The following is a 22,497-nucleotide window of genomic DNA, read 5'->3' on the forward strand; positions in this document are numbered from 1 at the left end:
CTGGTGCCCAGGGCAGCCAGGCTTGTTGAACATCATCTGTTGCTGCCTGATACTGCTGGTGGTGCAGCCCCGAGCAAGGAGAGTAATTAAATAAGTGATGGGACTGTCAGTGAGATGCTGCTGCTCTCCAGGGGCTGCTCGTGTCCTGGGGCACACGGAGCTCTGCTGGAAGGGGATGGAGGAGAAGGAGCTGGTAAGGGTGTTCCCCATTCGGAGCCCTCACCCCCAAGCTCCTTGACTCCATCCACACGGTTCTGGGGTGTGTGGCCCACGCAGGGGGCTTGAAATGACTTCTTGTAACCTCTCTGAGTCTTTGCATCTGGATTCCCTCCCTCACTCTTTCCAGTAATTACAAACACAGCCACAGAAAGAGATCAGATTCTGCCGTCTCCTTTGGAACTGCCTCTTGTGACACCCTTGAAGCTTTTTAAAGGAAACAAATTAAAATGCTGCAGCCCAGATGGTTGCAGGTAAAGCTGTACACCAGAGGACCCGGCAGTTTCCAGATAGCCCTCTCTATGGCTAGGGAAACATTTCCAGGAGATTGATTTCGGATCAGGTCTGGGGAAATTCTGCAGCTCCACAGATAATCTGTCACCACCTGCCCAGAGAGGAATGATGAATTCTTCATCTTCTTGAGCATCCATCCTGTCTGCAGGAGGAGCAGCAGTGCAAACTGTTTTCCCTCCACGTGAAAAAAAATCTGGGCTGAGGTCAAGGGAGCAGCTCCCAGCCTCTCCTTCCCCTCCTGTCATGATTCATTTCAGTCAGGCTGCTCCCCCAGCAGCTCCGTTCCCATTGTGCAGCTACAGCTGTGATGTCTGGCAGGAATTATTGCCTCCTTTCTCTCCAGCCTTTGCTTTAGATCTGTTATTATGATGGGTTGATAATGCTCATGAATAGCAGCGTGTGTCCACTTGAGTGGTATTTGTGTGTCCTCACTGACGTGTGCAGCTGGGCCTGATGAATGTCACTGTCCTCAGCAGCAGAATGTCTTTGGACACAAGCTGTGGGCACTGTCCTAGGGTGATGCTTCCTGGGGGGAGAAGACCCTCCTCTTCCTCTTCCTCTTCCTCTTCCTCTTCCTCTTCCTCTTCCTCTTCCTCTTCCTCTTCCTCTTCCTCTTCCTCTTCCTCTTCCTCTTCCTCTTCCTCTTCCTCTTCCTCTTCCTCTTCCTCTTCCTCTTCCTCTTCCTCTTCCTCCTCCTCCTCCTCCTCCTCCTCCTCCTCCTCCTCCTCCTCCTCCTCCTCCTCCTCCTCCTCCCCCTCCTCCCTCCTCCCCCTCCTCCTCCTCCTCCTCCTCCTCCTCTTCTTCCTCCTCCTCCTCCTCCCCCTCCTCCCTCCTCCCTCCTCCCCTCCTCCTCCTCCTCCTCCTCCTCCTCCTCCTCCTCCTCCTCCTCTTCCTCCTCCTCCTCCTCCTCCTCCTCCTCCTCCTCCTCCTCCTCCTCCTCCTCCTCCTCCTCCTCCTCCTCCTCCTCCTCCCTCCCCCTCCTCCCTCCTCCCCCTCCTCCTCCTCCTCCTCCTCCTCTTCTTCCTCCTCCTCCTCCTCCCCCTCCTCCCTCCTCCCCCTCCTCCTCCTCCTCCTCCTCCTCCTCCTCCTCCTCCTCTTCTTCCTCCTCCTCCTCCTCCTCCTCCTCCTCCTCCTCCTCCTCCTCCTCCTCCTCCTCCTCCTCCTCCTCCTCCTCCTCCTCCTCTACTCCTCCTCCTCCTCCTCTACTCCTCCTCCTCCTCCTCCTCCTCCTCCTCCCAGCAGGGCAGACAGGTACCCAGGAGGGGCAGGGACACTGATATGTGGCATTTCTGGGGAGCAGGTAGGTGACACCAGGTGACAGCATCATCCTGCAGGTGTGAGCAGAGGGACAAGTCCTCTGTCACCACCCCAGGAGGTGCTGGTCCAGCCTTTGGACCTGGCTAAAGTGGTTTGGTGACTTGTCAACACGAAGGGGAGGTTTTGGGTCAATGATGTAAGAGAACGCATTGTCTGATGGTAAATTCCCACTCTGGGTCCTGTTGGCAGTGGCAGCCAGAGAGATATTTTGTGTAGGTATTAAAACACATTGTAAATTAGGGAAACAAACCAGAAAGCAAACCCAAACACCATATTGTGCTAAGATAATTTCTACTGACACCAGAAAAGCTTCTCAGAGTGAACCACCCCATCCATGTTCACCTTTGTTGTTTGGGTTTTGGTTTTTTACTTGAAGAAATCTCATTTCTGCTTTTCTATAAAAATTGCTCTACAGAGAAAGTGAGCTTAAAGGGGGGATAAATTTGGCCCATGATTTGTTCCAGTGCATATTTACCTAATTAAACTGCAGAAGTTACCTGCCACAAGGGACACGCTGGGGCAGCAGCTGCTGGGGAGGTGACTCCAGTGCTGCAAGAAGAGGACCCTTGGGTGCTGGCTGCAGAGGGGGCTCAGCACACCCCACAGGACCAGGGGTGTTTCTGCAGGGGGAGGGCAGCAGGGTCTCACTGCACATCTTCAGCTGCTTTGTTTCTGCTGCTCTCCAGCCCTGGTGGGGGGGTGGGAGCCCAGCAGTGCAGGATCCTCTGGGGTGGGGGGGAAGGGATGCAGGACCACCCAAAATGCCCACAGGCATCCTTGCCAGCCCATGGCTCTGCAATTAAATGCCATCTCCTGCTGATGGCTTCCTAATGGGGAACAGAGGCAAGTTCTGAAAGCAGGAGGGTGAGAATATAATGGAAAGCAACGTCTCTGAACTGGAACCACTTTGCCATGGATTGCAGATGCCTAAACCTGGTCATGGCTGAGTGGAGCTATTGCACCCAGCACTGGATTAACTCATCAGCAGAGAGCCCAGAATCTGATTTAATTTGAAAGACTACAAAATTATATTTCTCTGCTGATTTTCCAGGTGGCAGGATTAGACGTGGAGCTTTTAGTTTGCCACTACTTCCTTTTAACTTAATTTGACAGAAATGGCTTTTGGTACAAGACAGTATTTGATGGGTACTGCATCAGGGATAATGAAAACATCAGACAAATGGCAAAGCATAATTGGGGCAGCTTGTTTTCCTCTCTCTGGAAATGCAGGGGGTTTGGTAGACCACAAAGAATGAGTTTCCTGGAAGGGCACAAACCAGGGAAATTCTCATCTCTCATGGGACGTTTGGTGCTCTTTCTGGGGGAAAAGGGAAGATCAAGAAATGCAGCAGCAGCAATGTGGGTAGTGGGGCTTTGTGTGGTTGGTAGGAACATGGCCAGGGGCAGGAAGGGTGGGGGTACAGGAGCTGCCCTTCCTCCTGCCTTTGCTGATTAAGGAGCTCCTTTTTTTGGCAGCTTGAGGTGGAATTAAATTAATGCTGGGAGGGAGGCCTGGGAGCAGGGAAACAGCTTGTTCCCAGCTGGCTCAGCACTTCCCTGTTTGCAATTCCACCTACCAGGGCTTAAAAAAAATGTTTTGCTCCAGGCTGCCAGGTGCTGGGATGGCAGCCTGTGACAGCCACTGGTGCCCAGCAGGGCTGGAGCCTGGTGTGGGCAGCTCCACTGACCCCCCCGGGAAAGCAGCTCCTGGTGTGCATCCCAGAGCACATCCCACCACAGCAGCACTGGGAGGGAGAATCTCATTGTCTGAGATTTGGAGCAAATGGGCATTTTTGGTGAATTGTTTAGTGAATTTGGTTCTCAGTGGTGGTTGAAGCATCCACAGGATGGAATCCTCAGGGAAACACAAGCTGTGTGCAGGCACTGAACCTGCCCAGGGGATGGCAACACACACCCACTGCTTCCTCACTCCCCTCTTGGCCGGTGCTGCCGGGCTGGAGCAGGATGCTCTGCCTGGGAAATGGTCTGGAAATTCCTGGACAGTGTCTGGTGAGACTTACGTTGTCTTATGAGAGTCCTAATGACTCCCCAAAGTGAGATTTTCTCCCTGCAAACGCAACTAGGTCTCGGAGTCCCTGATTAGCTTCTTGTGATGAATCCCATCTGCCTGCCTGCCTGGGATCAACAAAGACCTAAAAAAACTGAGCACCAGACATGCAGCCTACAGTTTTCATGCTGAGTTTTGTTCATTATGGGAAATCACTTACCAAAGAGGAAGCTCTTCCTTGTTCCACTCAATTTCTTGGGCTTATTTGCCGTGAAGTGTCACCTTCAGATGAAAGAATGGAATTTATCACAATTAAGGAAAGCTTTGACAGGTGCCTTTAAGTGAATCAAAGGTACTTGCAGTTCTGAATCTGCGTGGGGTTTTGTTGATGCAACACAAGTCCCTTGCAATTTGTATTACCCATCAAAGATGCAGGTTCTGGGTGAGATGATTTTTGGCACTTGCAGAGAGCCAGGGAGCCCTCAGCCTGGGGACACCGATGGAGCCATGTGCATGCTGAGTGCCTGTGCCTGGGGTGACAGCTCAGGGGTTGCTGGGCACCAGTGTGCTGGAATAGCTGTGGGGCACACAATACACCAGGGCAAGCACAGAGACACCAGTGAGGTGACTTCTGCTGTAGAGAATGCTCTGTGCTTTGATGTCCTCTTCCTCCACAGTGCTCCTGGAGAAGCCCTGAGCACGGTCACCTGCTGCCTGGCACCAAGGCAGCGTTTGGACCTGCATCTCCCCTGCTTCTTTGCCAAGTGTTTACCTGTGCTCTTCCAGAGCCCGGAGCTGCAGGTTCCTGCCCCTTGCTGGGGCTGTGACCCTTTTTCTGTGGCAGCAATTTGTGTTGCAAAGAGTCATGGTATGAAACACCCTACAAAAATGTGTTGCACTTGCAGTTGCCATAGCACAAGTGGGAAACCCAGGATGTGGTGTGGAGGTCGGTGAGTCACCAGTTCGGGGTGAAGCATTTATCCCAAATTCCCCTGTCCTGGCAACCTTTTGGTGTGGATGAACTTTACAGAGGCAGCAGCCCTCAGTGGGATTAGTGTGGCCAGGCCAGTCCTGCATTGCTGGGGTGTTCTCTGGCCCAGTGCTACCAGCAATGCACTTTTAATGGAGTTGGAGTTCCAGCCTGGGATGAAGGGTGGATCGATTGCTCAGGGTGAAGAAGAGCTCTGCAGCAGCAGGTTCATTGGGCTGACAGTAACTGCTTCCACTTCCCTCAGAAGGCAAACTGTTGTTCCAGCACTGAGTACAGAGCTCTCTGAGCTTTCCTCCTGAGGACGTGACCGAGCTTTTCAAACACAGGCTGGGGCTGGTGCCTTGGCTGCACCCGGCTGTGGAGCTTTGGTGTTTGTCCCTGGGATGCTTCCCGTCCCTTTAGCACAGAGAATTCAGGCAGTGTCCCAACTGTCAGGAGGGGGGTGATGTAGCTGCAGCCTGGAGGAATGCTGTTCACAGGAGTTTGTAAATTAAGGTTTTTCTAGCTGAGCATAAATTCCAGGGTGACAACAGAGCAGCAGAGCAGCCCCCGGAGCGGGTCCCATCAGCCTGTCCCTCCCGTCCCTGCCTCTTCAGCAGAATCACTGCTGAGCTAACAGAACACAGAGGATAAAACCCCTTTGGCTTCTCAGCCCCCTGCTCACATTCCTGCTGAGCAGGAGCATCGTGCAGTGCCAGACCGAGGCATGGTGTAGCCTCAGGTTTTAGTTACTGGGTTATGATACATCAGATTTTGAAGCTGTTTTGATTCCAACCCGAGCATTTCTCCAGCCACAGGAGGGCGGCACCGCCCTGAGCTGGGAAAAGGCTGTTTTCCAGCTTGTCCAAACACCTGGTTTTGTTTAGATAAAACTGCTTCACAGGAGGAGGAATCCTCCAACACCCCCTGCAGTGCTCGGGATGTGCCCTCACGCTGCCTGACGCTTCCCAAAATCATCGCCCAGCCCTGCTCATCCCCCCCCTCCCAACCTCTGCGTCACAGGATGAATCCAGGGGAAAATGTTAATTACTTTTCAAACCAAGATTCATCCCACTAAATCCGTTTCTGAGTAACACAGGAAAGTCAAACCCCCATAAAGTGATGTAGCAGAAGAGAGCTGTTTCCTCTGAGGGGTGAAGGGGCTGGGAAGCCGTGGGGATTTAGGAGAAGCTGTTCCTAGGACTTTGCCACGATCCAAGTTTGCTGTTGGGACGCTCTGACTTAAGGCACTGTTTGTATGTAAAAAGGATTTTCAGTTTCAAATATCTCTTGTGGAGGGGTTGTAGTCACCACCTGGTCTGGCTGGTTGTTGGAATGGAAAGGGGAAAACCAGTGGGGGTGGTGGGGGTCTGGGAGCTGGGGTTGTCTGTGGGTTTCTCTGTGATGGGGGTGGCTGGGGATGCCCTCCCAGCAGCAGAGGAACCCGCAGGGATGGCCCAGGAGGTGTTCATGTGCAGTGCTCCTGCTTTAGTTGGATGGTGTAAGGGATAAATGCTGTAAATGGTATCAAACTGTGCAATCACCAGCCAGGTGCTGCTCTGCAGCTCTCAGCTGATGTTTAACCTGAGTTCCTGCTCAGGTAAAAGGGACTTTGCCTGTGTGAGGGGTGGGGAAGGGTAAGTCCAGGCCAGTACATGTTCAGTAATGTTTTCCTCAGCTAAAGATAACTTTGATTTGCTTAATCAAAGCTCAGTCAGGAACAGAGCAGATTGCTTGGTGGGTTTGAATGTGACATTTCTGAAAAATGTCCCTGAAGAGCTGGGCTGGGTCGTGCCCAGCAGTGGAGCCCCTGCCTGATTCTGGGGGGTCACACGAGGGCAGTGGGAGGGTGAGAGATGTCTGGAGGGCCTGGGGCCTCCGGCTTGTCCTCACCCCTGTCCTCCAGAGCAAGATTTCATGAAGAGTTGGCACAAAGCAACAAGAGGCAGCAGCAGCACTTGGGACTGGGTGAGCTCAGCCAGCCAAATCCTGAAAAAACTGGTACAAAATGGGAAGTGTTTTATTAGCTTTCCCTTGACCCTGGTATCTTTGGACTTTTATCTGAAGCTGCGTGGGAGGAGATCATGCTACAAATAGAATTCCCCCAGGATGGGACTTTGAGTGGTGGGTTTGGAGCCCTGTGATTGAACCCTGTCTGAGGAAGGACCCAAACAGCCGATTACACAACGGGCTGCAGAGGAAAGTGTTGCAACAGAGATCAGATTAGAGAACCGAGGGGAGGACTTGACCTAAAATAGTGCACAAAAGGATGAAATTGTTAAATCTGTAGTAAGCAAAACCTGCTCTGTGTAGCTGAAAGTGGAAGGGAGGTTAAACCCAGCCTGTAAAGCAGCCACCACGAGCGTGCAGCAGGGTTCCGTGCCTGGAAGGTAGTAAAATATATGAGGACACTGCTTCAAGTTCAAGTACTTGGCTTTATTTTTTTATAAGGTGTTGATGTGGTTTACATCACTCAAAATGGAAGGGTCTCAAAAAAAGTAACAGCAAAGCAGAACTGCAGCGTGTGGCAGCCAACCTCAGATCACCCCTGGGGTTTGTGCCAAGCCACCAGGGTTTCTGCAAGGTGACCCAGACTCTGCTCTGTCCTGTGCCTGTGGCTCCGTGCACTAATTACAGGCAAAGAGCAATAATTGCCCTGTTGAGGCAGGGCAGAGGGGCTTGAGGGATGAGGCAGAGGTTGTGGAAGGTTTCCCAGACCTGTGCACCTGGAGCTGCTCCTCACTGCTGGAATTAATGGGGCTCTTCGTTTAGCTCAATTACTGGGCACCCACCTGAGAAGCTGTAAAGAGCAGAACAGTAAATCTTACAATCAAATATTAAATTAGACCTAATTTATTTGCTTATGGCAAACTGCAAGGCCGTGCAATCAAGCGTGTAAAGGTTCATCACAGCAGCACTCCTGGGAGTGAGGGGATGTGCGGGGGGGACTGATGGCTCTAACCCAGGGGTCTCAGCTGCAGAGACTGAAACAACTCAGCCCCCCTGGGACACCTCTCCAAGGTGCAGATGGGTGGTGGGCAACTTGCCCTTCCCTCCCACAAGCCAGAGAGAGTTTTTCAGGGCATGTAATTTTGTCTGGTTGATACAAAATGCTATGCGGAAAATTAAGGGGGGGAAGATGCAAAAAGTTTTATATTTAATGGACAGGAAATAGATGTGCACCAGTTCGTGCAGGCAGAGAGAAAGAGGGTGTGAAAATGTGTGGCTGTGCTGATGGTGGAGCAGGGAAGGGGCAGCAGGTGGAGATGGATCTGTGTGGCTGTCTGGAAGGAACTTGCAGGGGCAGGTGCAAGGTTGCATGTGTCACATTGTCACTCTTCCTTCTGCCTGACTTGCTGATGATGAATTTCAAAAGGCAGATAATGTTTTATTCACTGCTTTTTTAAAAAAGTTTTTTGGGTTTTTTTTTTTTTTTTTTTTTTTGGCCAGCTAGCCAGGGAAAACCTGGTCGTTGACTTTGATAAATGTCTCTCCACCTCCACGAGGCATTTTTACGCCCTTTCTGTGTCAGCTAAACCACTCAGTATTTAGAAGAGTCTTATTGTTTGAATCAGGATAAAAACAGCATATGTTTGGCAGTGCTATCTGCAGAATGTATTCAAGGTTTTTACTTTTATACAAAACCCTTCAAAGTGCCTGGATTTGTTCCATGGATTTCTCTCAGGTCAAAACTTTGATATGCCTTTGAACTGGAGTTTTGTCCTTCAACTCTCTGGCAGTCATCCTGCAAACAGGCTCAGAAAAAGCAACTCAGGAGAGGGTGATGGGGTGTAAATCAGAGCCTCCAAAAAATCTGGCAGAGCAAAGGGTCTGCTGGCTCACTTAGTGCGTTTCTGAAATGATAAATTGTGTCTCCTACTTTACAGAGACAGAAAGAGGAAAAATAACATGTCTGGATTAGAACTTTTTTACCACTCAGGATGGCAGGTGAATTTTAAACAGAAACCAAGTTGGAGAGTGCATCCAATCTGGGAAACAGAGCAGGACAATTTTCTCTTTCCTTTTGAGTGTGCAATTTTGAAGCACAAACAGCAGAAGGTGGGGCAGGTACCTTGTGCTGTGTCAGGGTCTTGTTAGATGTTTACATGCCAGTTCTTTCCTACTTCCTTGAGGTACAGAAGCACCTTTGCTTTGCAAAGACAACGGAAATCCATTGTCTGACACCGCAGGGGTGTCAAAAAAATCCGACCTGCGGGATGGTGAGGGAGGCAGGATGGGGCAGGGCTGGGTGATGCTGCAGAGCCCCCTGTGCTGTGCTGCCCTCTTCCCACCCGGGTGTTTTCCAAACCAGTGGCTTTAGTGTGAGTCGGGGACCCCCCGAGCCGGGGCCCTTCTCTGTCACTGGGAAGAAGTGGGTTTCCCCACGGGTAAGTGGGTTTTTTCCACGGGGACACGGCGCTGAGTCGCGGCGGTCGCTGCGTTCCCGGAGCTGCCGTGCGATGCTGCTCCCCGGGCTCCAGAGGGGGTGACATTCCCTGGTTCACTCCCCAGACACTCCACAAAAACTTCCCGGCGTGCAAAGGAGCCCACGGACATCTCCGTGCCAGCTCTCCCACTCCACGGAGCTGGGTACATATGCCTCAGTCCCCAAAATTCCATACAATAAAGGTTAGGGCTTAGAAATGTATAAAGCCCACACTGCCAGGGATTCTGGGGTTGGAAAAGGCATGCCAAGGATAACACTGCATCAGATTTGCACCTTTCTGATTTTTGTCACACTATGAGCTGGGGAATTAAGCCTCAACCCAAAAAAAAAAAAAAAAAAAAAAAAAAGAAAAAAAGAAAATTCTATAAAATTAGGGTTATGGTGCAGAAAACCAGAAAGGCTGCAGGGACACTGGGGATGGAAAATGCCTGCCCAGGGAAGGATGACACTGCATCAAAAGTTTGATACCTTCAACACCTTCCTGATTTTGGCCGCCCATGGTGCCGGGTTCCTCAGCCTTAGCCTGCAATAATCCACACTGTTACTCTCTGATCCTTGTCCCCAACTCAGTGCTGGAATTTCTGATGTGCTTTGGTGAACATTTTCTGCCTTCTCTGTGTCCCGAGTGGTTATGGAGCCCCAGGGGTAAAACTGCAGCTGGGGGCAGGGACAGGGACAGGAGTAGGGGCAGGGACAGGGGTCTGGTGGTCTCTGATGGGCTGCAGGTGATGCTGATGCAGCCCAGGTGGGGTCCATCAAGGGGAGGAGGGGTCTTTCCCAGGGGGCTGTGGGAAAGCTGGGGGGGAGGGGCAGGGCCAAGGGTATAAGAACCCTCCAGCCCTACTCTGGGGCAGTCTCCTGGAGGACTGGCCTGGGGGCTTCTTGGTGATGCTTCTGGAGGAGGTTTGTGGCTTTTTGTTGCTTTAGGGGGGTTCTTTTGGGTTTTGGTGCTCAGAAGGGGTTGTGTTTTTTGGGGGGTTTTCTCTTGGTGCTTGGGGAGGGGGGAGCTTGTGTTTGGTGCTTTGGGAGAGGGCTTATTGTAGTGCTAAGGCCACTCTTGTAGTGGTAATCCCAAACCCTGAAGGCAGGGACAACTCAGCCTATGGCACCACCTCCCAAACATTGATGGGACCCTCTATCTGCTCGTGGAGGGCCCCCCACGAGTGGATTCTAGGGTCTGGGGGGGAAGGAGGACTGGGCTCCGTTTGCTGAGCTGGACCCTTTGCAGGAAGGGAGGGCAGTGAGTCAAAATTCCAACCAGCCCCAATGAGTTCATGGCCAAGCTCCAGGGCAGTGGGTATGGAAGGACTGGTGGCCCCATGTGGAGTTTAAACTGGTCCCCACAAAGTGGAAAAAAGAAATAATAATTTGAATGGGGAAATGAACAGCAAACTGCTTTTGAGTTAGTGAAAGAAGGAGTTCAAAAGGTTTTAAATGTATGGCCTCTGCAAGAAATGGAGCTCAATGTGTCAGTAAATGACTCCAGAGTAACTGGAGCCTTTGGCAGAAACAAGGAAGGAAAAAGGTTCCTTTAGGCTTTTGGGGTAGAAAGCTGCTCGAGGCAATAGAAGGAAGTGTAATATTCCCATTAATGATGTTTTGTTGCAGCAAGGATAAGTGGGATGAGGTGCTGATTGTGGATGCTGATTATGAAGCCTGGGCGAGGACAAGGGGAATCCATTCCTGCAATAAAATGTGACAGAAGAGTAACTGGATGGTGTAGACTTTGTCTGACAGGTCCTGCAGGATTGAATCTCCTTGTGTGCCATCACAGCCTGTTTGGGAAGGGGTATCACAGCCATCACCTCCTGACCAGATTGTCATGGAGAAACAGCAGATCCACAGGTGATGAAACTTGTGATTTATTAATTATTACCTCATCTTCAACCTATTGCAACCTGGGAAAATATCTTTTTGTCCCCAGGAGAAATTGTAGCAGATTTATTCCATCTGGGCAACTGCTGGGTCTGTGGGGAGCCCAAGTGCATTTGAAGATTGGCCTTGGGTAGCCCAGCTGGTGCCACATGGAAAGAGTGCCAAACAGGGAGAGGATGGGACCTGGACCCATTTCCATGGCTACCAGGTGATCCTTGGACCAAGTGAGTCCTTTTCTTTCTTTTCTTCTTCCTTTTCTTTTTTCTTTTCTTTCTCCTTTGTGCTGTCAATAGCCTGGTGCTTATTTCCTGATTAATCCCTTGTGGCATTAATTAGATGGACAGGAAGTGAAGGAAATGTAATTTGTAAGGATGCCTGAGGAACAAAAGCAAATGTCTCTGTCTGTAGCTCCTGGGCCCAAACTGCCCCTAGAATTGGCTTTTCAAGGCATGATTCACCTGGAGGTCAAAGGACCAATTGTAGTGCTAAGGGTTGGACAAGGGGCCCAGGACAGAGTTGCCTTGTATGGAGGTAGCAACAGTAATGGAGTTGTTTCCTTCTATGTCACAAAATAATTGACATCCTTATATTAATCATTCAAACCACCCTTTTTCCATAATGATGAAGTTGATGCTCCAAAAGAGAGGATGTTAAGGAATCCCTGCCAGCCTGGTCCTGGTCATGGGTGGTCAGGAGATGCCCCAGATGTTTCTGCAGAGTGTGATGTGCCAAGTCCTGGTGACTTGCAGGGTGTCTGGTCTGTAGGGCTGGAGCCCCTGGCAGGGACTTTGGGTGCCTCCCCTATGGGTGGATGCACCCTGTAGGATTTTCCCACTTGAGGGAAGGGCTCTCCAAATCCTTCCTGTGATCAGGGCTCCCCAGGGACTGCGGATCTGGGGGGTTCCCCAGATGTAGGCAAAGGAGGATGGATTTTATTGAGTGACTACAGGAAACAACTCCAAAGGGAAGAGGTGGTTGTTGTGTGGAGTGTTCCTGGGTGGAACAGGAGAGCTGTGGTTTGCAGGATCAAAGGGTGATGTTGCAAAGCCAGAATGAGCATCCAGCTTAGCAGCAAGAAACTTCTCAGAGTGGCAGAGAAAGCTGCAGTGTGAGTAGCAACCTATAAATACAAAGGAGAGGGGAAGGGAATCATGAAGTGCATGCAGTGATGGGGAAGGGAGGTGTGCAGTGGGATCCTGAGAAATGGGATGGTGACTTCTGGGTCTCTATGGATTCTGGTCAGGCCAGGTCCAGAGAGGAATTCATAGAGGTAAAACTTGTGTTGAGGTGAAAGATGGAGCAAGACCCTACCAGTATGTGTAACTTGTGAGAAAGGATGACATAGAGGATTTTATCCAGCATGAAATAGATGATATAGCTGAGAGATTCAGACAGAGATCAGGGGAATCCCTCTTCTCTTGGATGGTGTGCTTGTGTGATCAGGGGTCATTTTAGATTCCAAAGGAGTCTCCCAAAAGTTCTGGACTCTTGAGTGAGATTCCTTTGTACACTGGATGATGTAGACTTTTTGTCTTACAGGTCCTGCACAACTGAATCTCCTTGTGTACCATCTGGGCTGGAGCCCCTGGCAGGGACTTTGGGTGCCTCCCCTATGGGTGGAAGCACCCTGTAGGATTTTCCCACTTGAGGGAAGGGCTCTCCAAATCCTTCCTGTGATCAGGGCTCCCCTGAGACTGCGGATCTGGGGGGTTCCCCAGATGTAGGCAAAGGAGGATGGATTTTATTGAGTGACTACAGGAAACAACTCCAGAGGGAAGAGGTGGTTGTTGTGTGGAGTGTTCCTGGGTGGAACAGGAGAGCTGTGGTTTGCAGGGTCAAAGGGTGATGTTGCAAAGCCAGAATAAGTTTCTTGCTGCTGAGGTGGATTCTGATCAGAGAGTGGCAGGGAAAGCCCCTGGGAATGGTGATGGGAATTTCTGCAAGTGGGGATGGATCTCTCTTCATCACTGTCCTTCCTCTTCTGTAGTGATGACTTGGTGCATTCCCTGTATTGTTTTCTATCTGTCTGCTTTAGGTATTTTGTTCTATATTTTTGTTATTTGTCTGTATTATTCACTTATCACCAGTAAAAAACTTCTGTACTTTGGTGCCTTGGAATCAGAGGTGTTTGGTTTTGTTTTTTTTTTTCCTATTGGAGGTTTTTGGGGTGTTTTGTATTGCTCTGGGCCCTTGGAAGAGGTTTGTGGTTTTCAGTGTTCATGTTGATCTTGTTTGGTTTTGTTGCTTTCAGCTTTTACTTAATTTTGCTTATGAGGCACTTGTTGTTTTTCCTGGATTGGAGATATTTGGGATGTCAGTGTTTATGAGTGTAGTTGAGAGTGGCTTCTTGGGTTTTTGGGAGCATGGCAAAGGATGGATTGTTTTTTCTTGGTGGCTTATGGAGGGCAGGGGTTCTCATGGGGTTTGTTCTGTTCTTTTGGGGTGGGGGTGTGGAATTGTCTGTGTTACTGGGGACACTCTGAAGGGGGCTTTAGTTTTTTTATGTTTCTGTTGGGTTAGTGTTTGGTTTTGTTGCTTTTGGTGATTTTTTATTTTTTTGGGGGGGTCTTGTGCTCAGTTCTGGATGAGTTGTGTGGCTTTGGGGGGGGGGCTTGTGCTTGGTGGCTGTTTAGGGGATGCTTATTCTCAGACTTTTTGGGGGGATTTTGGGTATGGTACCTGTTTGGGGGGGTTTCTGCTCAGTGGCTCTTTTGTATTGTTGTATTCTGTGGCTTTTGGGGGGGAACTTGGTGCCTATTTTGGGGGTCTTCCCTTCAATGGCTCTTTAGGGGCTGCTTACATTCTCAGGGTGTATGGGTGGGTCTGGTGGAGGTTTGGGTCTGGAGGGTGTTTAGACTGGGGCTTATGTTCTCAGGTGTCCTGGTTTGGGTGAGGATAAAGCTAATTTGCTGTTCTTTAATTTTTTTTTCAGTTGAGTCTCTTCCAAGCAGGTGCAGTTGCTGAAGTTACCAGCAAGTTCCTCAGTCAGGGTCTGCTCCTAGGGCTGATGCCACTGAGATGTTTCTTGTTCCAGCTGGAGAATGGGCTGCAGAGGCAAGGGCACTGCTGGGTTCTGAGAAAATCTTGTGCTCTGGAAAGGGAAAAGGAGTGAGGAAGAAATTTATTTGTGGCAGTGGAGAATAAAAAGATTTTAATAAAAACTTTGCATTTTCTGTGTGCTCACTGAATAGATTAAAAGAGGAAGCAATAGGATTAGGAAGCAGGGTGGGACTGAAAGGAGAAGAGAAAAAGCAGGAAACAGGGAAAAGACAGGAATCAGAGGGGAAAATGGGAGAAGAATCAGAGAGGAAAAAAGAGAAGAGTGGAAGAGAAGAAATGGGAGAAGAGAAAGAAGCTGCAGAGGGGAATAGAATAGAGTGGAAAAGAATAAAGAGAGAAGGATCAGAAAGGAAGAGTTAAAGAAGAGGGGAAGAGAGAAGGTGGGGAAGAGGGAGGAAACAGGGAGGGGGATGGGAAAGGGAGGGGAATGGGATGGGAGAATAGGGAAAATGGGAAGGGGAAAGGGGAGAATGGGAAAGAAAGGGGAAAGCAAGGGGAATGGGATGGGAGAATGGGGAGAAGAGAGAGGAAGCAGAGAGTAAGTGTAGAGTTTCAAGAAGTACAGAACAGTCAGCACCTTCTCACCTGCAGAAAGATGATCAAGTGCCCCAAGGGGGGGTGGATGGGTTCCCCTCAGCAGGTCCATGACAGTCTGAGTGTTGGGGGTCGATGTGGGTTTAGACACACAACAACTGTGACTTGGGGAAAACAACTCTACAACCTGGACTGTTATAGAGAGGGGAATCTTTATTCAATGCTGGGCACACGAGGGGAGAATTCCTCCAAAATCTGTGCCCACCAATCTTGCAATGAGGCTCTTGTTACATACACTGAAGTCTTACAGATTGATTTCACAGCACACCTATACAGATGCATCACCTACTCCTGCTTTGCATTAAACTCAGTCCCCAGAGGTCATTTTCATCATCTCCTCCCTCCTGCCCATGCATGGTGTCTCGTGGTGGTGGTCATGGGGATGACTTAAAAATGAAGCAAAGGGCTTTCTCTGGGTAAACTTTTCACCTTTTCTTCTCTGGGCATGTGCCTTTCTTCAGACTTCAGCCAGGCTGCCAATGTTTTCTGTTTCTCAGCTCAAGGTTGCTATAGTTATCAGCTTAGCACAGAGATTTCCCTTATAAGGTGGTGACTACCTAAGCAAGTTCTTAAGCATTCTGTGTTAGCTTCTAACAGGTCAATGTGACCCATAGACAATTAACTAGCAGGCATTTTATATTAACCCTTACAGCAGCCTTACAGCATCATGGTCTTAGCCCCCAGCATGAAATCCTTGGGAAAGAGACACCTGAAAGGCAGCAAAACAAAGCCTTCAGTTGGGTGACAAGGACCAAAGGGAGACTTGAGGTAACCTTTGGGTCCCCCTCTGTTATGTGTCAGTGCTTATCCAGCTGGGAAAGGAAGAGGGTTTGGTCATCCAGCTGGTCCTGCACCCAGGTCACCAAGGAATCCAAGGACTTGGGAGCCCAGAACCTGTTGGGCTTTCTTGATGTTGGTGCCATCTGCCCAGTGGTTTTCGGACCTGGGAGGAGAAAAAGCTGTTGTTGAGGAACAAATTGTATTTTCACTTCTCCTGGTTCCTCCTCATCTCCCTCTCCCCTCACACCAGGTGGGTGACTTCCCCAGAACCAGTCCCCAGGAGTTTGGGAGCCACCATCTCCCACCCCCCTGTTTCTCAGTGCCAATCACTGCCTGGGACACCAGGGAGGGAGGGGAAGAGGCAGGAGGGATGGGGAAAACAAGGGAGAAGGGAGGAAGGAGTGGGGTGGAGCAGGTGGGGGGACAAAAAAGAGTCGGGGGGGGGGGCAGAGAAGGGAAAGGGAAAAGGAGTCAGGGGGTGGGGAGAAGGGAGAGGGGAAAGGAGTCGGGGGGAGGGGATTCCCCCTCGGCCTGCAGCCCCCCGGCGCTGCCCCCTCTCCAGAGCTCGGCTGCCGGCAGAGGAACCTGGGGGGAAACGCCGGGGGGTGCAGAGCAGCCGCGGGCAGAAGAGCAAAGTGCGGAACCCACGCGGGACACAGAACACGAACACACAGAGAACACGATACAAACCACACCTCACCCCTCCCTGCCTGACCATCGGGAGTTACTGCACCGCTGTCTTCTCTCGGAACTGAAAAAAAAACAAAGAGGAAAGAAACACCTGAGCAAAACCGAGAGCAAAACTCCGCGCCCCACACGCCCCTCAGCCCCGTGGGAGGGGGGGATTTGGGGACAGGCAAAGCACGCGGGCATTTTGGGGAGGGTTTTTTTGGAGGTTTTTTTCAGTGGGAGGCAGGTAGAAATCGGGAGATTTTTCCCTACCTGAAATATCCACGACTCTGCAGGACACGGGGGCTCCCGCCAGGAACACCTGCGGGGGGGGAGGGGGGGAAGGAGACAAAAAAAACAGTGAGAAATCTTGGGGGGCACCGGGGAGAGACGGGGGGGGGGGGAAGGATTCTTACCGTGATCTCGGAAAGGGCCGCCCCACCGCTCCGCGTCAGCAGCATCAGCATCAGAATCAGTGAAACCAATCAATTAAATCAGTGAAATCGGTGAAATCTGTAGCAGCAGCATCCAGGGAGAGGGAAACGCACAGAGGGGACACACGGGGAGACGGAGCCCGCCCCCTCACCCCCCAAAAAAAATGTTGGGAGGGGGAATCGTCCAAGACAAAGGACAGAGCGCTCTGTAACCCCCCAGCCCCAACAAACCGGGGCGGGAGAGCAGAGCACCCATGGGGGCGCCACCCAAGGAGCGGTGGGCGAGTGCCCGCGATCGTCCGCTAGCCCTGCGCGCGCAGGTAACTCACGGGGCAGCCAATCACAGCGAGGGGGCGGGGCCAGCACGGACAACGCTCCTCCCCCCCGGCACCAGTTTGAGGGGAGTTGGACCCGAACCCCCTCTGTAGGGACCAACCGGACCTCTTTGGAGGCGAAGAGTGAGTGAGGACACAAGTGCTCAGGGTGCGGGGCTCTGATCGCAGACAGAGACCCCCAGAGTCCCTTCCCACACCCCCCAACTCCTTTCCCAACCCTCGGACCCCTTTTCCCTCCCCGACTCCTTTCCGACCTCCCCCGACTCCTTTAAGATACCCCCCGACTCGTTTGCCCCCCGACTCCTTTCTACCCACCCCCCGGACCCCTTTCCCCCCCCGACTTCTTTCCACACCCCCGACTCCTTTCCCTCCCCGTTTCCTTCCCCCCCCCTCCCCCCCGACTCCTTTGTCCTCCCTGTCCTCTCTCGGGTGGACCCGAACCTCTCCCTGCAGGGACCAACCGGACCTCTTTGGAGGTGAGAGGAGAAAGAACTCTGAGAGCAAAGAGTGAGTGAGGACACAAGTGCTCAGCCTGTGGAAGGGCTGAATCAAAATTCACCGTGGTTTGGTTTTGGGGTGTTCTCAGTTTCTAAACGTGCCCAGCTTTTAAGCTCCTTCAAGCAAAAGCCTTGAAGTTCGGCAACAAAACCAGAGCAAGATGCTATTTAGTACTAAGAAAAAGAAGGATTCCCTCTGATTACACATTTTTTCTTTAATATTCTATTTTATATGGGTGACAAACATAAGAAGAACAAGAAGGTGCACACAAACATCAAAGTGTCACTGCAGTATCATTTTGCTGCATGTGGGGCATTTGTGTTCTGACATTCCAGACCAACTCTTTCCCATGAAAACCATCCTACCCCATCCATAAACCTCACTTCTCTGTAGCTTTTCACTCACATTTAACATGCTTTATAGCAGAGATTTTCCTTTTGGAGCCACAGATGAAACACACTTCATCTGTGCCCTTTTTGTAGGTGCTTCTGCCCAGGGCCTGGGTACCTCCCCCTCATATGGATGGGTCCCTCTGCCTGCTTGCCCAGCAGAGTCACCTCCTTGCCCACCACTATATTTTCCTTGCCCGAGGCCAGCAGATGCCTCGTGTTGGGTTCACCCCCAGTGCTTCCTCCCCCTCCTGCGCCCGTGGGGCTGAGCAGCCCCTTGCACAGGGGACTCTGTGCTGCCAGCTGAAGCAGAGCTGCAGGTGTGCTCAATTTTTAACTTGCCACGTTGCTCAGTGGTGAGGGAGGGAAGGTTGCCCAGGAGGTGTTGCTGTTGGCCGGAGCACCCTGTCCCTCTGCACACAAACACTGCCCCGAGGTCTGGCCCAGCTCTGCTTTGGACTCTGCTCGTGTTGTGTGGATCTGATTTCACCAGGAATTGGAAGGTCACAGTACTGGGTGTCCAGGTCCAGGGGAATATCCCCACCTCCTCCTGCCCACAGCAGACAGGCTGAGCTGCTCTGGTGACTTGTTCCGACCCCATCCGCCCATCACCAGGGCAGCTGCCAGGTTTTTTTTGTGAGCTGAGGATAGCTGGTTGGTGGGGGTTCAGATCGTGGGACCCCTGCTCTAGCTGACACCCCCTTTGCTCTGTGTCTTTCTGGTGTCCTGTGAGCTGCTCCCCACCGTCCCCAGTCTGTCAATCCAGAGCTTGTGCCAAAAACTGTTTTCCATCCCAGCTTTCCACAGCTTCTGCCCCTCTGTCTGCAGCAGGGAGCCCAGGGGGGTCCTGGGCATGGTGCAGGAGGTGGGGGGCAAAGCTGCCTCCCCCGCCTCCCCTGTCTGTGGCAGGGCATAGGAAAGCCAGATAAAATTAGCTGTGGGGACGCATGTTCCTCAGGATGCCGGGACAGAGGGACACCCAGTACAGTCAGCTTGACTCATGGAGAAGAATTAATGGAAACGCCCGGCTCCTGGAGGGAGGAAATACCTTGAACAGCCTTTTCCTCTGTTTGTTGCACGGGGAGGATGACAATGGGTCCTGCGTCTGGCCGGAGCGCTGCCCAGCCCTATCCCGACTGCCGCCGTGTGCCGACAGACGCCCCGTCTGTGGCCCGGGGGGCTCAGGAAGGGCCGGCACAATGTGGGTGACCTGCTCAGGTCCCAGAAGAGCACAGGGCTGGCACCGGCACCCGCCAGGTTGTTCTGGGCTGTGCCGCCAGCGCCGGATCTCCAGGGTCAGGTCCGGGAGCTCTGAGCCCCCCCGGCTGCAGGGAGGGCGGCCCCAGCCCAGCTCTGCCGTGCCCGGGTGTTTGTGCCTCGCGCTGTCATTGACAAACATTTCATAACAATGAATTGCAATTTCTGGGGCTGCTGCTGGTGAGGCACAAACCTGCCGAACCGGCGTTCAGGCTGCCACTGAGGAAAAGTGCCTCTTCCCAGAGTAACAATCCAGTAAGCACATCACTTTTTGTGAGCGGCCTTTATTTATCAGGGATGCCACTTGGGCCGGTGATTTAAACGTAACGAGACAAGAAGGACTACAAAGTCCATCAGTCACAGGATCTTATCGATCATGGCATGCAAATGTTTGTGAGCAGCAAGGTCTGGGCACTGGTGGGATGTGCCAGCAGCCGCCTCTGGTGCTTCCAGGCTGTGGCTTCCTTCAGATTCACTTTCTACCAAGAAAGAAAGTCAGTAGACAAGATGGGGCTGTGACAAACCCACGGCTGGCCCTGGCACAGGAGGCATTGGGTTGGAAAGCCTGGTGGGTTTTGAAGAAGCCACCCCCAGCAGCAGAGGATGCAGGGTGCCCCAGGGCTGGGGTGGTACCCGGGGGACTCAGAGTTTCGGGGTCTCTGAGCATCCTCCACAGGAGGCTGCGGGCTCTGTCACCCCATGCACCCCAGGTGGTTTGGTGGCAGGTTCTCGTCTGAGGGTTTGTCACACGGGAAATGGCTCTGATTGGAAAACCTCCTGGAGAGAGGGGAAAGGAATTGCATCCCAAATGCCTGGGGCAGCTGTGGAAGGGGGGTGGGAGGGGAAGTGGGAGGGGTGGGACTAGAGAATCTTGGGCTGCGTTTGGCCATTTTTGGGAAGAGCTGTTTGAGGCAGTTTGTGTAACTATGGAGGGTTTGTGAGGATGTGTCAGGAGTGGGTGAAGCAGCTGCGTGGGACAGTGCAGTGGAACAGGGTGAATGCTGGAAAACTGGAGTAGATCCCAAGCTGAGACAGACCTGGGTGAGGGCAGTTCAGAGGCCCTTCCAGCCTCAGGGAATGCTTGGATGTGCTTTACTATGCTATAAATAATTACAATTATCCGTTCTATTAAGTAATTTAAAAGATTATTTCTAGTCTCCCTGACTTATAGGCAATTTGGAGTTCTTACTGTAGGCAAAATAAAAAATAGCCGGTCTATTATTCTTCTGATTTGTTTTATCTTTGTTGCTCTAAGCAGAGTCATGGGAATGTTTTTTTCTAAGCCAGCAGGTTATTAGGGGACACACTTAAAAATAACTGGTCTTTGCTATTTTTAAGTATTTTCAACATAGTCATAATAATATGGCATAATCTGCAGAAAACCTGGGTCCAGTTCTTCTGCAAAAGTGCTCATAGCTCACTTCTGTTTCTCTGGGTGATGGGGAGCTGAGTCCCAGCCCTCAGTCTGCTCACTGCAGCTCCAAACGGGTCAGATCCTGAAGCAATTTTTCCCTTACACTGCTGCAAAAGATGCAATTCTCCCTTATTGCATCAGGGAAACTAACAACTGAGTCTGATTTACAGTTTAATTTGCTGAGTTCTTTCTGGGCATGCCAGAGAGGCCACAGCAACCACGGGTCAAACCCCAGAGCTGGCAGGGAAGCCTGGGGCTGCCTCTGGATTCACTCTGGGGAATTATGGAGAGGTGCAGGTAGTCTGCCTTTAAAACAGAACCTATGGGAAATGACCAAGGAGGTGTAACCCCACTTCTTCAGGAGAACTGAACATTGCAGACAAGAGAATTTATAATTACTTCATAATTTATTAAAGTTTGGGTCACCATATGCAATAAATTATAGTTACTATAATAATAACATTGTCACAGGATATTGCCATGAAGTACTCGTCTAAGAGTTATTGGAAGCTATACAAGTAAGAACCGCAGTTATGATATTTAGATTTTTAGAGTTAATGGGAAGTGAACAAAATATTAAGGAGCTTCACAGTAATTTCAGGGAAATATGTCATTATTATTGCTTCTGTGCGAACAAGTTACTCTGCACACGTACAGCTTGAGAAAGAGAAGGTACAACAGTTGCATAGTGTGTCCCTAGAGCAGATGCATTCCCTGAAGGCTGAATTTCCTGCACCCATTCGGTGCACCCGGTGCATTTTAACAAATGCAAAGTGATCCCTGATCTGGTGCTGCTCAGTCTCTAGAACCTCCCTCCTGTCCCTCAGCGATGAGGCTCAAGGCTCGGCTTTCAGGCAACAGGTTTGCAAAGGCAAAGCACGGAGGGGAGGTCAGGAAACACTGAGTCCATCTGGAGGTCTCAGTCGTGCCCAGGCGTAGGGTCCCCCCATGGCTCAGGAGCTGCTCCCCCTCGGGGAGGCTCTGGCCGTGGGCAGCAGGGATGCTGTGGCTGTGCCGATGCCGTGTGGCTCCACACCGATCCTGCACCCGCGCCGGTGCCGCCGTCCGGCCCACGCTGCGGTCGGTGCCGTGGTCAGCTGCATGAGCCAGGGGGCCGAAGCCCTGCGGATGGGCTGCCCGGTCCCCTGCCCCGCCGTGTGTGGCAGGAGCTCACGGACAGTCCGGTCCCAAAATGTTCTCTTCCATTTCTGCCGCCCGCGGCAGCTCAGTGAACTTTAATGGAGTATTTGCGAAACGTCAGGAACTGGAGCAGCTTGTCCTTTCTCCTCTGCTTTAGCGCCATCAGAGCTCTGGTTTTCTCCTCCAGGTCCTGGTCGGTGGCGAGGATTATCTTGGCTCTTTCCTCCGCCTTCTTGTCCCCGGAGTTTTTGAAGAGTTTCTGCAGGGACTCCTCGTTGATGCTTTCGAAGATGTTGGGCACGGCTTTCTTGCGCAGGGCCGTGTCGAAGCGGTAGCCGTGGACCGAGGGGCTCACCCGCAGGGACGTGGACATGGCTGGAGCTGTGCGGTGTCCCTTCGCTTTCATCTATGTGGGGTTTGCTCTCGGGCTGCGTCGGAGGGATCGCTGCTCTGCCGGCTCCCAGGGCTGGTATTTAAAGGCAGTCCGGAGAAAAAGCCGGAGGGCTCAAGTTACAGTGATGAAATCACGCTGATGTCACCACGGAACAGCCACAGCCAGTTTAACAGTTCCCTTGCCAAGTTTCCTCTGCCGTGCGGCCGACGCGAAAAGTTTTCTGAGTCTGCGATGCGGGTGCGTTTGCTGTGATCCGCAGCATTCCTGCGATTTCAGACCTTGAGGGCCAGCACAGCTCAGTCTGTTCTCGGCCTTTTGTTGTGTGCAGGAAAGGTGTTTGTCAGGATAGATAACATGCAGTGAACAGCTAAAACTCCCTATTGCAGTGCTAGTGAGAGGTGCCAGC

General features: G+C 51.6%; 3 protein-coding genes across 4 annotated transcripts in view; 1 reads left to right on the forward strand and 2 right to left on the reverse strand.

Annotated features, from left to right (window-relative positions):
• The window catches only part of ZMAT4 (zinc finger matrin-type 4), an 84,890-nt gene extending 73,820 nt beyond the window's left edge, over positions 1-11,070 (forward strand). The window contains exons 6-7 of the mRNA XM_071729149.1: positions 8,693-8,753; positions 10,990-11,070. Coding sequence (XP_071585250.1) covers positions 8,693-8,753; positions 10,990-11,004 — 76 coding nt within the window. The 3' untranslated portion in view covers positions 11,005-11,070. The remainder of the gene's footprint in view (positions 1-8,692; positions 8,754-10,989) is intronic.
• Positions 11,071-14,918: 3,848 nt separating this feature from the next.
• On the reverse strand, positions 14,919-16,976 carry LOC139788858 (MOB kinase activator 1B-like). 2 transcript variants are annotated; one of them, XM_071729153.1, is made up of 4 exons: positions 16,647-16,976; positions 16,504-16,552; positions 16,257-16,312; positions 14,919-15,724 (listed from the first exon to the last, which is right to left on the reverse strand). In XM_071729153.1, the coding sequence occupies exons 1-4, from the start codon at positions 16,695-16,697 to the stop codon at positions 15,641-15,643; spliced, it is 240 nt and encodes a 79-aa protein (XP_071585254.1). In that variant the 5' UTR covers positions 16,698-16,976; the 3' UTR covers positions 14,919-15,640. The 2 variants fall into 2 exon arrangements, with proteins under 2 accessions (XP_071585254.1, XP_071585253.1); XM_071729152.1 differs by lacking the exon at positions 16,257-16,312.
• A 3,969-nt stretch (positions 16,977-20,945) lies between these two features.
• TCIM (transcriptional and immune response regulator) lies at positions 20,946-22,155 on the reverse strand. Its single transcript, XM_071729028.1, has one exon. It carries the CDS (start codon positions 22,101-22,103, stop codon positions 21,783-21,785), a length of 321 nt encoding a protein of 106 aa, XP_071585129.1. The 5' UTR covers positions 22,104-22,155; the 3' UTR covers positions 20,946-21,782.
• Between the last annotated feature and the right edge of the window lie 342 nt (positions 22,156-22,497).

This window comes from Heliangelus exortis, chromosome 30 (genome assembly GCF_036169615.1).
Source record: "Heliangelus exortis chromosome 30, bHelExo1.hap1, whole genome shotgun sequence".
Classification (NCBI taxonomy): Eukaryota; Metazoa; Chordata; class Aves; order Apodiformes; family Trochilidae; genus Heliangelus; species Heliangelus exortis.